The 11,759-nt window shown below is 48.1% G+C and overlaps 1 protein-coding gene across 10 annotated transcripts in view; it reads left to right on the forward strand.

Moving 5' to 3' along the window:
- The window catches only part of ZNF618 (zinc finger protein 618), a 178,209-nt gene that overhangs the window by 84,449 nt on the left and 82,001 nt on the right, over positions 1-11,759 (forward strand). For 9 of the 10 annotated variants that reach the window (XM_029202951.1, XM_029202954.1, XM_029202952.1 and 6 more), the window contains exon 2: positions 10,676-10,719. In XM_029202951.1, coding sequence (XP_029058784.1) covers positions 10,676-10,719 — 44 coding nt within the window. Of the gene's footprint in view, positions 1-188; positions 2,447-10,675; positions 10,720-11,759 lie in introns of those variants that run through there. The other variant, XM_029202961.1, reaches the window with a different exon arrangement.

Genomic DNA, 11,759 nt, shown 5'->3' on the forward strand with positions numbered 1-11,759 from the left:
TTTACCCAGCGTCACACGGCTTGTAAGTGGTGGAGTCAGGATTTGAACCTAGGCCATCCGGATCCAGATTCTCTACGGGGAACTACTAAATCCTGTTGGAGTCATCAGAACATGTTCTTGTTTTTTTTTTACTGTATTAATTTTACTCACCACCACCAGTGGAATCATAATGACATCACCCAGATCTGTGCTCATACAGTACTTTTAGCACTAGCTGAGAATGTTAACAGATTTATATGTTTTTATTCTAACCAACAGCTGTGTTTCGTGGGGCTTTTTCTGTCTGTTTTACATAGGAGAAAACTGAGACTGCGAGAGGTGATGTGACTTGAGGCGGGTCACAGAGCTAGTCAGTGTCCCAGGCAGAATTTGGAGTCAGGTCTGCTGGACTCCAGATGTCAGAGTTGGAAGGTTTCTGAGACACTGCCAGTCCAGCAGCCTCATTGGACGGGTGGGCAAATGGAGGGCCAGACATTGCCTCTGCCAGCAGTCAGAGGGGGTCTCCTGGCATGGGGGACTGCTGCTCCTCCCTGAGGACTGTCTGGGCACGCCTGCCTCACTAAGCCCTTTACCTGGTCCCCTTGAAGAGGTTTGGAGTTGCCCTTACTTGCTGCCTTGTTTAAAAATACCTAAGGGGTTGACTTTTAAAAAACTCTGTCCCCCAATTCCCCAATCCTGGAGTTCACTAATTTGAAGGTTGCAACCCTCTGTATTCATAATATGGTTTTTTTCCCATGAAGCAAAAAAGTTTTTCTTTTTTTACGCCCCACCCCCACCCCCAACTTCCTGCTGATCTGAAATGAATATTTATCATGTATTTAATGAGTAATCTGAGTCTTGGCTTGGTGAGGCTGTACCCAGGACATGGTTTATGGCTGATCTGGTTTTAACTTGCTCCAGGCGGTTTTCCCTGGAGTTTTCTGTAAAATCATAAACCTGGAGAGAGAATTTTTGTGGAATCCAGTCACGTGACTTGCTCTTTTGTAAATTGAGAGATTAACTGTGTGATGGTTAAGAACTGAGATGCATTTCTTTTTTCAAAAGAAAACAAACAGAGCAGCATTTATGCACCCAGAGGAGCGTGTCCTCTTCTAAAGATGGGGAAACTCACTCGCCAAGGTCACCCCTCTGGGCCTTGGAGCAGCATGGCACTGGGTTTGAGAACGTGAACTTGGAATCGGAGTATCTGCGTTGGAAGCCCGGCTGAGCCTCTTCCCGGCTGTTCCAACACCCTGCAAGCTCTGGGTCCTCGCCTGGACAGTGGGGCTGGGAACGGTCCCTACTGCTTAGGGTGGTTGAGGAGATTAAATGAGACGGCGCGCACGATGCCTGCACCCCGGGCTGGCATACAGGAGGTGCTCAGTAGATACTGGCCTCTTGGGATCGCTGGTGTTATCCCCCTTCGGGGCCCTTGATGCCCGACTAATAATACAAGCTGACGCTATGTGGATGTAAAGGCCCTGCTCTAAGTGTGAGACTGATAAACTCACTTCATCCTCACAGCAGCTTGTGAGGTGGCCACTCCCATCACTCCCATTTTACAGAGGAAGGAAGTGAAGCACTGAGAGGTCAATTTACTTGCCCAAGGTCCAGCTAGCAAGTGGCGGAGTTTGTGCTCCCGCCTGATTCCCAGTGACTACCACCCTTGCTGCTGAGGTCCTTCACATCTCTCTTCCTCAGTCTTGGAGCCTGAGGGCTTTTTGACTGCTGGTCCTGGGGAGGGACTATGGGCTCCCCTTGTGGCCCCATCCAGCGCCCTGGGATGAGAACGAGTCTTGTAGTCCGGGTGGTGAGTCCCACATGGCAGCCCGGAGGAGGCACCTGCCCCTCCGCTCTGAGCCAGGATCCCACCACTTCTTCTAAGGCCCATGAGTCAGGCCTCAGGGGTGGAAGTGGGTTCACCTTTTACTCCTGGCCCTCTGCACACAATCCCAGGCCGACAGCGTTCCTCAGCAGCTGCAGTGGTGCATTTATTTTTAAACCTGTCACTTACTGAGCAACTACTGCATGCCAGCTCCACCCTGGGTGCCTTCCAAATGCTGTCGCAGGAGATCTTTGTCACTCCCAATAGCTCTAGGTCCTGGGGCTTTCTCTCCTCCACCGCGGTTCCCAAAAGCATCATCTCTTCCCTGGAAGATGACAGTGGCCTCCGTGTTGGGCTCCCTGCCTCTATACCGCAGCCAGCAGGTGCTTCCAGAGGTGCACATGCCTTCTGGGCAGCCTGTGAGCCTTGGAGTAAAGCCGCAACTCCTCAGCCTGGTTTACAGGTGCTCAGTAATGACCAGCTGTTGATGGCGACGACAAAGACGACGACGATGATGGTGATGATAATGATGACGGTGATGGTGATGATGTCAGTAATAGGGTCCTGCTCCAGTCCACGTGGCTGCCCACCAGAGAGGAGAAGAACCTGCCTATACCTGGAAACTCGTATGAAACAGACAAGGCATGTGCTCGTTCCATTCCCAGGAAGCCTGATTTATTTCTTGATACTTGTCCTCAGATAGCAAGGGCTTGGGGAGGGGTCCCGTAACCTAGAGGAATAAAGACATTGGTCATTTCCCACAGGTTTCCCTTGTAGTTGGAAACATGGCCAGTCAATGAGGGGCCTCCCTCAGCCTCTGGGGCTCTGGCTTGGGGTCTGGTCAGGAGCTCCCTGTGTGAGCCTGGCCATGTCAGTGGGCTGGTCCCTTCCTCCAGAGGTGGAGACCCTCAGAGAAGTCTCCAGCCCTGTGGGGTTCAGGGACCCAGGCTTCCCAGCTTGGCAAGATGGCACCCTTCTGCTTGCTCACCGGCACCCAGCTTGTGTTAGCTCCATTTGCATTAGATTTTGCATTCCCACTGTTGAATGGGAGCTCTGTGTGCCCTGTTCCAGCATCCTCCCTCAAGAAAGCCCTTCCTGATCCTATAGTCTCAATGGATCCTGTTGTTAAAGATGCTCATGGAACCCAGGACTTTCTCTTCAGAGCATGTCTCTCAGTTGGTAATTATAAATGGGTAGCATGAAATAAATAATCACGGCCTGTCTCCCCCACTGTTCTCGTTGCTGCTGTGTCCCCAGTAACTTCCCTGGTGCCCAGTACATAGTAGGCACTTAATGGGTAGTATTTGGGTGAATGAATAAGAAACCATGTCTGATTCATCTTAGTATCAGTCCCCCAAGGCCTTGCTCAGAATCACACATCTAGTCTGAACTCTATAAATACCTACCGAAAAATGGTACCAGCCACCTGGGTTCCAGTTCTTTTAACCCAGAGTCTTCTCTGGTAGCCTCCACTCCACCCCTCAAGCTTGGAACCACTCAGTCAGTGGCCTTGAGTAACCGTGTTCAGTTGGGAAAATAAATACAGAAGTAGAACCAAGTACCACAAGCTAGAACCATATCACTGAGTGCGATCTAAGAAGGAAGGTCTAATTAGGGAATTTATAACAGATTTAGTTCCCTGGGAATGGAATCCTCTTTTAACTTGCAAAGCTATTGTTCAGTGTTGGTACAGTCACCCTTCGTGGACGTGTTTCATGAACACCTGGTGTGTAAAAGTGGGGACTACCTGTGCTTGAGTTGGGGCCCAGTGGTTGGATAGGAAAACGGTTTATCTACATCGTTTGGGGGCAGGTTTGATTCGTTTGTTCTAGAGATGAAGGGCCAAGTATGTAGAGGAAATGGCCATGGACTTGGGGTGAGAAGACATGTGTGAGCCCCGGCCATGCCATTGGCCAGCTGTGTGACCTTGGGTACGTCACTTGGCCCCTTGGGTGCTTGGTGCATTCTTGGTCAAAGGGGATAAACTGCAGTGTCTTCTTCGCGGGGTTACTGGAGGGTTCAGTGCAGTGACAATCTATAAAGTGCTGTGCTGATGTTCAACATTCTCATGCACCAGAGAGACGCGATCCATTTTTCTTCGTCCAAGACTTTTGGAATCTTCCCTGATTCTTTTTTTTCATACCCCACCTCCAGTTCGTCAGCAAGTCCTATTGGTTCTACCTTCCAGTCTACTCAGAACGCAGTGTTTTTCCTCAGTTCCCTCACTACCACGACCCTGGTCCCAGCCACCTTCATCATTTTCCTGGGCTGGAAAAAGATGGATCCTTTTCCCATCCTTGCCTACGGTCTGTTCTCAACACAGCATCCAGAATGATCTTTTAAAATGGAAGTCAAATGACATTTGACTCTGCCCAAACCTTCCAGTGGCTCCCCAGAGTAAAAGCCAAAGCCCTTCAGTGGCTGTGAGGCTCTTCCCCCGACCTCTTCTCATCCTTGCCTCACTCTGCCGCAGACACACTGGCATCCTCTTTGTGCGTTGAGCGCACCAGGTACACTCTTGCCCTTGGGTCTTCCCACTGGCCATTCCTTTTTCCCTAGTCACCACATGGCCAACCCCCCTCACCTTCCATTGTTTACCCAGTGACACCTACTCTGACCACCTTATTTAAAATTGCAGCCCACGGCTCCTCCCTTGGCCCAGCATTCTGATTATCCCCTGCCCTTCTCTGTTTTTCCCCCCATAGGACTGATTACTTTCTAGCATATTATGTATCTTACTAATTTATTACTCCTAATACTACCATCCGCGCCCTCTGCATATAATCACAATGAAGGCAGGGATATATCCCAACTGCCTAGAACAGTGTCCGGTGCATAGAAGGAGCTCAGTAAATACTTGTCAGATGAACGAATGACTTTCTTCTGACTTGAGTCATGTATCTCAATGGGACAGAAAGTTCAAGTTAAATTTGGGGGAATCCACTGGCTGTTGGAAAGGAAAGAGATATATAAATGAGGTTTGAGTTGTTTCAGACCCACCTGTCCTCCTCTCAGTAAATAGTAGGGGACATAGAATCATCTTCTGGGCAGGTCCTGGGGCTCTGGTAGGTGCTTCTCGAAGGTTCGGTGCCTCCTGCAGGCCTCCAGGTCAAGTGCACTTGGTTTCACTCACCACTGACGCTGAGCATCTTCCTGCAGGGTCAGTTATACCAGTTGGAAATTTAAAACAGAATTTTTGTGTTCAAACTAACATACATACGTATATATACAGTACACAGACATATTTTGGACTAATATGCATTTGGTACTTGTGGATATAACATTCACGTGAATTAGTAAGAAAGAAAATGAGATTTCAGAGACGTTTGAGCATGCAGAGAACGTCCCTCGTCTCCCGGTTCACGTTCACTCTTCCCTTCCAAGGGTGGAAGGAAGCCGAGAAGCAGTCAACACTGGGGACTTGGAATTGTCCAGTAGTGGATTTGAGGCTGTCCACCCAAAGCCAAGCATAGTGTTTAACATATAGTAGGCTTTCAAGAAATATCTGTTGAATGAAGAAAGGAGTGATTGATTATTTAAGATCAGTTGTTACATTTTATCCAAGTATAGTTGCCAATGCAGTTTATCGTTCATCTCAGCAACCTCTCGGTATCAGTATTTCCTGAGAAATAATAATTAGCGGATTCAACCTTATTTGCTGAATATTTGTGCCAGACCCTGAGCTGGGTGCTGGAGACATCGCCACGTGTAGGATGCGGTCTTTATCCAGGGGGAGCACAGTCTGGGAGGCACAGGCCTTCCAGGAACTGTGGTCCCCATCCCATAGAGCTGGTGAAAGGCACTGGTGGTGGTGAGTTAGCAGTGTTGGGAGAACAATGAACAGGGACTAATCAGATCTGCTGGGGGGAGGGGGAATCGTTGAAGTCTCCAGAGAGGGAGCAATGTTTGTGTTGCAGTGGGGGAGGGAAAAGGCAAGATCCTAATTATACCACCAGGGAAATGTGCTGCCTCAAGTCCATCCTTGGCTTGACTAGCTGATGCACCATCTTGGAGATGCCCACTCCACCCTCTCAGAGCTCCGGGTCCATGAGCCCTCACATTTGCAGTGGCCCCTCGGCCTCCCTGAGCCTCTGGCTCCGCTCTCTTATCTCAGAAAGGCATTTCATTCTTTGAGATCAGGCAGCCAGGACCCAAGGAGCTGTTTTCCTCCATTGTGCAAGCATGACAAATCATTAATTTTTGATTGATTTGCTTAGAATTATGGGCGTCCCAGCATTCTTTCCGCCGCTGAACAGCTGTATAACAAATGAATATATCAGTGTGCACAAAAGATTGGCGATCTAAGAGAAGCAATTACATTGGCCACCCTCCCCCACTCTCACCCCTTCCCGGGCGATGAAGGAAGGAAATTTTTACCAGAAATTCCTCAAGTGGCTTTAAAAAAAAAAATGCCTTTTTATAATTGAATTAAGTCTTTATCTCTTCATCTTTTGCAGCAGATTTCCAAGCACACACCAGTTCCCCATGTGCTTGCTTGGGTTCCATCCATCCAGGAAGAATGTTTAATAATGAAATTTCAACTCACAAATTAAAACCAAAATGAAAAAAGGAAAAAAAAAAAAAAAGGAGCAAATTCTACCCCTCCTTTTTGCTTTTTTTTTTTTTCGGTCGCTGCTATTCCTTTAAGATTTTGGAACAGTACCAGTGCACTAAATGTGACCTCCATAACTTTTAAATTAAGAATTTATGCTGGCTTGAAATTTATGAAATATTTCAGCATGAAAGAAAGCCTTTTTCCCTCAGGAAAATTGAGCAATAAATCACAGCACTGTGGATTTACTGCCCTAGAGCCAGCGAGAGATAGGATTTTTTTTTTTTTTTTTTGCTTCATTCTGAAAAAAATGTAATCATATAAGACAGCTTAGCTGCTATCCTCCCACTCTCTAGAATTTTTAATTTCAGCTGTTTCTGCTTGGATTTATTTCCAATATTCCTGCTCGGCTTTTCAATTTCCTCAGTTATTAAATTTTAATTCAGTGCATTAGCATTTAAATTAAAAAAGGGTTTATTTTATCGAAATCGTTGGCCAGCCCCCATCCCGTAGCACACGAATTGCCTGTTTCTGCCATTTGCACAAAATGTGAAATGCAGCTAATGTCTTACAACTTACATTTGCACAAATTTAGAAATAAAATTTCTGGGTTTGGAATAATATTTTCTTTCCAAGAAAATCCTTAATAAGAGAATGGAAAAGAACAACTTAACGTTCATTTGGGAGGGAAGAGGAGGGTCGAATGAAACTAAAAATAGCCTTGCCCGGGTCCTGAGAAGAAGCTGGTGTGTTAGGAATGGATGGGGCTGGGAGAGGAAGCAGGTGCCCTTACGGGGAGCGGGGGCGGGGTGAGGGGGGGCTTGGATACCTTTACCCCCAGCTATGTGAAAGTGAGGAAGAGGACCTCTCATGAGTCAGTTCACTTCCCCCACCATATTTCATTTACCCTTGAGGGGTTTGGTTAAGGTTGGGTCAGCTCCACATAGAGTATCAGAGATGAAGAGGAGGGGGAGATGATCGGATTGAACTCTCGTGCCTCCCGTGCCTGTTTTTACCTGTGAGAACCTCAGGTCCAGGGAAAGGAAAGAGCTTGCCCAAGGTTCAAAGTGAGACCCAGACAGAGCCAGGCAGAAGCTGCATCTTTAGGAGCACATGGTCCAGTGGCAACAGCAATAGAGTTTCCATTACTTCAGTGGTTACTACACATCCCTGGCCTGTGCTTAGTAGTTTACCTACATAGCTGCATTCAGTATCATTCTGACCAGCCCTTTGGAGAAGGCCTCAGGGCTCTGGGGTCTGGTAGATGCTCATGACCTTCTGACTTGCAGCCCAGGATTCAGATCAGGCCCAGAGACAGGCTGGGAAGACTCCTGGCTCAGTCCAGGCCTGGCTCTGCCTCTTGCTCGTTTGCTGTGTAATCTTGTACAAGTCACTGTTTTTCTGTGCCTCGGTTTCTTGGGCCCAATTGGCATATTGCCATTTTTCAGATGAAGAAACTGAGGCCTAGAGAGTGCAGATGAACTGCCAAGGATTATATAGCTTGAAAATGGCAGACCCAGGACTTGAACTCAGACTTGTCTGACTCTAAGCCCTGTGCTCTTGAACTTTGGTTTAAACTGAGAATCAGATCAGATTACACTGGGTAAAGGTGAGTTTGTGGTTTGGGATGAACTGCATGAAATTGCTGGTAGTAGACCACTTGGGCCCAGGAAAATGGCAAAGTCAACTTAATTCAAACAGTAGGGCGTGCTCTGAGATATTTGTGAGGACACAGACAAAGCCGGCCTGGCACCTTAGGGATCTCTACAATGAGAATGGGTGCCCTCAACACTGTGGCTGGGGGGGCCCGAGAGGCTGTCCCCTGTTGTTATGGTGGGTCTGGACTCAGCCAGGCCCGAAGGCTGAGATTGACAGGTGCTGTGATATTGACACGTGCTCTCTTGGGCATCTCTCACTTGTGCCCATTGTCCATCTCTACCCCCCTTCCCATATCTGCTTCTCATCTCTGCCAATAAACGGACATTTCCCACCCTGCAGGGATGAACTCTTCCCTCCAGCCATCTCATTTCCCCAGTTGTACCATCTAGGCTTCTACAAAAGGATTTGTTTGGACAGCTCTTTGAAAATTTTCAGCATTTTGTCTTTGTTTTATAAAAATGGGTGGAAAACAAAAATGCATGTAGCTACCAGTGATAAGAAGCTCAAATATCATAAACACAGTGAAAGGGAAAATGGGTGGAGATGGTCAGATGTGCCTAAAAGAGAGACTCTTCTCCCCTACCCAGTCCCATGTCAGCACGCTTGAACTGGTCAACTCTGTGAAATTGTGAAGGAAAAGGACAAAAAAAAAAAAAAAAAGCATTAAAACAACATTAAAAGAATGTATAAAATTCTAGAAATACATGCCTGGAGTTCAGTTTGAAATTTGAAAGGCTAGAGATCATTGGGGATTTTACAGTTTTTTTAAGCTCTCTGGGATAGAATTTCCACCTCTACCACTTCTGTCTCTTCTGATATGAGCATTAGAACAACTTCTTCCCATTCGCTTTCCATACAAGTTTGAGGAATGCAAGATGTTGGAAAGAGGCTGTAATTGATCGTGTTCTTTTGCTCCCAGTGAAATGATTTGCAAACCATTTTCCGCTTTCTTGTTTCCTCCATGGAAATAATTCACTGGCATCCCATTAACTGCTCCCTCCCAGGCCTCACGTTTCTACCTCCCTGTTTGTCCTTCACCTTTCCACTTCCCTCGTGTGGGCAGTGGAGGCTGTGTGTGTTCACCCCGATTGTCCCTCCTGAGTGTTGGAGGGAGATAGAATATTCCAGAGCTGAGGAAGGTGGGCATTGGAGTTGACCCAGACCTGGGCTTATAGCCGTGGGATGTTGGATAAATGCCTGAAATACTTAAATGGGGATATTGTGTATGTGTGTTGGGGAACCCATCAAGAGGATTCGGTGAGAGGTGTTGAATGCCCACACACTAGCGCCGGGTGGGAAGTTAGCTCAGGGAACGAGTCTGGGGTACCCGCAGGGGCCAGGCCGTGGGGTGGGAAGTAGGCAAGAGTGGGTGGTGGGGACTGTGGTGAACCAGGTATGTCAGCTTTAGCTGACCAGTCGTGTGGGACTACGTGTTGCTTTCAGAAGCTGAAATCTGGCTTTCTTGGGGGTGAAATGCCTTTATTTTGATATATTGACTGTTTAAATTGAAGTCTGCCATCTGGTTTTGCCAGCTTGCAGCTTCTCGAAAGCACTCATCCAAAGGTAGCTGCCGCTGTTTTTATTGTAGGTCCTCAATCCTTCATCTGCAATCCTGAAATTCGAAAAGCTTGAAAACAAAAAGATCTTTTGTAACTGGTTAGGTGGCAGAACTTGACCTGAAGGGAGAAGAGGCTAGTGCCCGGTTTCGTTTAGCCTACTTAGGGCTGACTGCATAAGTTTTACTATAGAAATATCAACGTGCTTGAGTACCAGGGGCTCCCCAGACCCTGCCAGGGTTATTTCAAAATAGAGAACACATGCGCCACATTGCCTTTCTAAAATTGGAAAGGTTCTGAATTTGGAAACACATGTACGCTAGAGTCTTGAACCTGCATATTCTACCTGTGATTACCATTATTATTAATGTTTTGACAAAGCTGGGGAATGCATCTCCAACCAGGGGTGGTGGAGAACCCAGGCGTTTTTTCCATGTCCTTGGCCTCCTCATCGAGGTCCCCCCAGCACTGGCCCGGGAGTCAGGATCCCCGAGTATTTGTCACGCAGTCCTCATGAGACATCAGGCAGCTCCCTCCTCTCCCAGGGCCTCAGTCTCTCCATCTGAACCAAAATTTTATGATTTCTGAAAATTCCATTTGGTCAGCCTTATCTTCCCATCACCCAGCCCCAAATAAAAGAGATTATGAAGCAGTGCTCTCTTGCCTCATCCTGCTTGCAGGGTTGGGGGACAGACTATTTTAACATAATAGGATTTTCCCCCTCCAGTTGGTAGGAATAAATCTTCAGCTACTGTTTCACTGGAAATCCCAGCTGAAAATGAAAATGGTGCAATTCAATCTCAGATTTAGTTGGTTACTTACTTTTCACTGAGTCCCCGGGGCTCTGTGGTTGCTGGGTTTGTGTTGGCAGTGGGTGCTCAGTTGGATTTAAAGGGCCAAGCAAATTGTGGTGGGGGGGGTTGGCTGTCCTAACTCCCTCTTACCACTGGGGGCAGACTTCTAGCCTGGAAGAATGGAGTAGGGCGTTGTGGCTGGCTCACCCCCTCTGAAGGCTGGTGTTTGAGCGGGACCTTGGTAGGGTACAGTGGGTAGAATCTGTGTTTTCCTCTTGGCTGATTTAGGTGTTCTGGGTTTCTTTTGCAGGCTGACGGAGCCAGTGCAGCTGGAAGGAAAAGCACGGCCAGCAGGTATGCTCCGCCTCCCCTGCCGCCTACTGCACCACCCCCCACCCCCGCCGCCCCGTCTTCTTCGCCCTGGTTTCATGACTAACAGCTACCTCTCTGTGGTCATCACTTTCCACCTGAAAGGATGAATGGTCCAGGCCAGCTCCGTTTGTTGAGAAGTATCCATACTTCCCTGGAGGATATGAGGTTGTGGGTAGCACTTTCCAGCCCCCCTGGTGCCCTCTCTGGGCACCTGTGACTGGAATCTAAGGATGACTCAGTGCTGAACTGGCCTTGGCCGCTCAAGTTGGGGGAGACTTAGGGTGAAGTGCAAGGCTGGGCAGAAGGACCTGGGCTTGAATCCGGTATCTCGGCTGCTGCCTTGTGAACTCCAGGGACGCCCATCCTAGTCTGGAATTCATCGGTACCGCTTGGGTCCCGCGCTCGTATCCTGAACCCGTCCCTCCAAAGCAGGAGGATGGAATATTCTGCTTAGCCAGACCTCACCCTTGGAGCTGGCAGGAGATGGGGGAGATGTGGTCCCCAAAGGAGAGCTGGGCTGTCGTTACCAAAGATGGGGGAAGGCGATGCTAGACAGGCCCATGTAGTAGACATCCACCACCGGGGACGCAGGCAGGCACTTAACTTGGTGTAAATGTTAGTGTTCCTGCTGCAGTTCGTTTGGTAGAGCAGAGCTGCAGTGGCCAGATGACCTTTATTTAGGGCATTGGAGGCAAGAAGAAGGCAAGGGAGAGGCTAGAGAGACGGCTCCCCAGGCCACACCCTCAAAATCTAGAACAGGGTCTGGGGTTACCTACTGGAGCTGGGTGTGCCAAGCAGAGGCGTTTGCCCTTTAGCACATGGAACACTAGTTCTTCAAATGTTAATAGATTTTTATGGAAAAAAAGGGGTTCTATGGCCAAATAAATTTGAAGGACGGCGAGTTAAACAAAGTCAACAGATTTCTTTGCTGTGGAACTTTTCCAAGCATTTCATGTGCTGGTGTGTTTGCTTGAGAGAGAGAGAGAGAGAGAGAGAGAGAGAGAGAGAGAGAGAGAGAGAGA

Source organism: Monodon monoceros, unplaced genomic scaffold (assembly GCF_005190385.1).
Source record: "Monodon monoceros isolate NGI ecotype Baffin Bay Population unplaced genomic scaffold, NGI_Narwhal_1 Super_Scaffold_5, whole genome shotgun sequence".
In the NCBI taxonomy this organism is placed as follows: Eukaryota; Metazoa; Chordata; class Mammalia; order Artiodactyla; family Monodontidae; genus Monodon; species Monodon monoceros.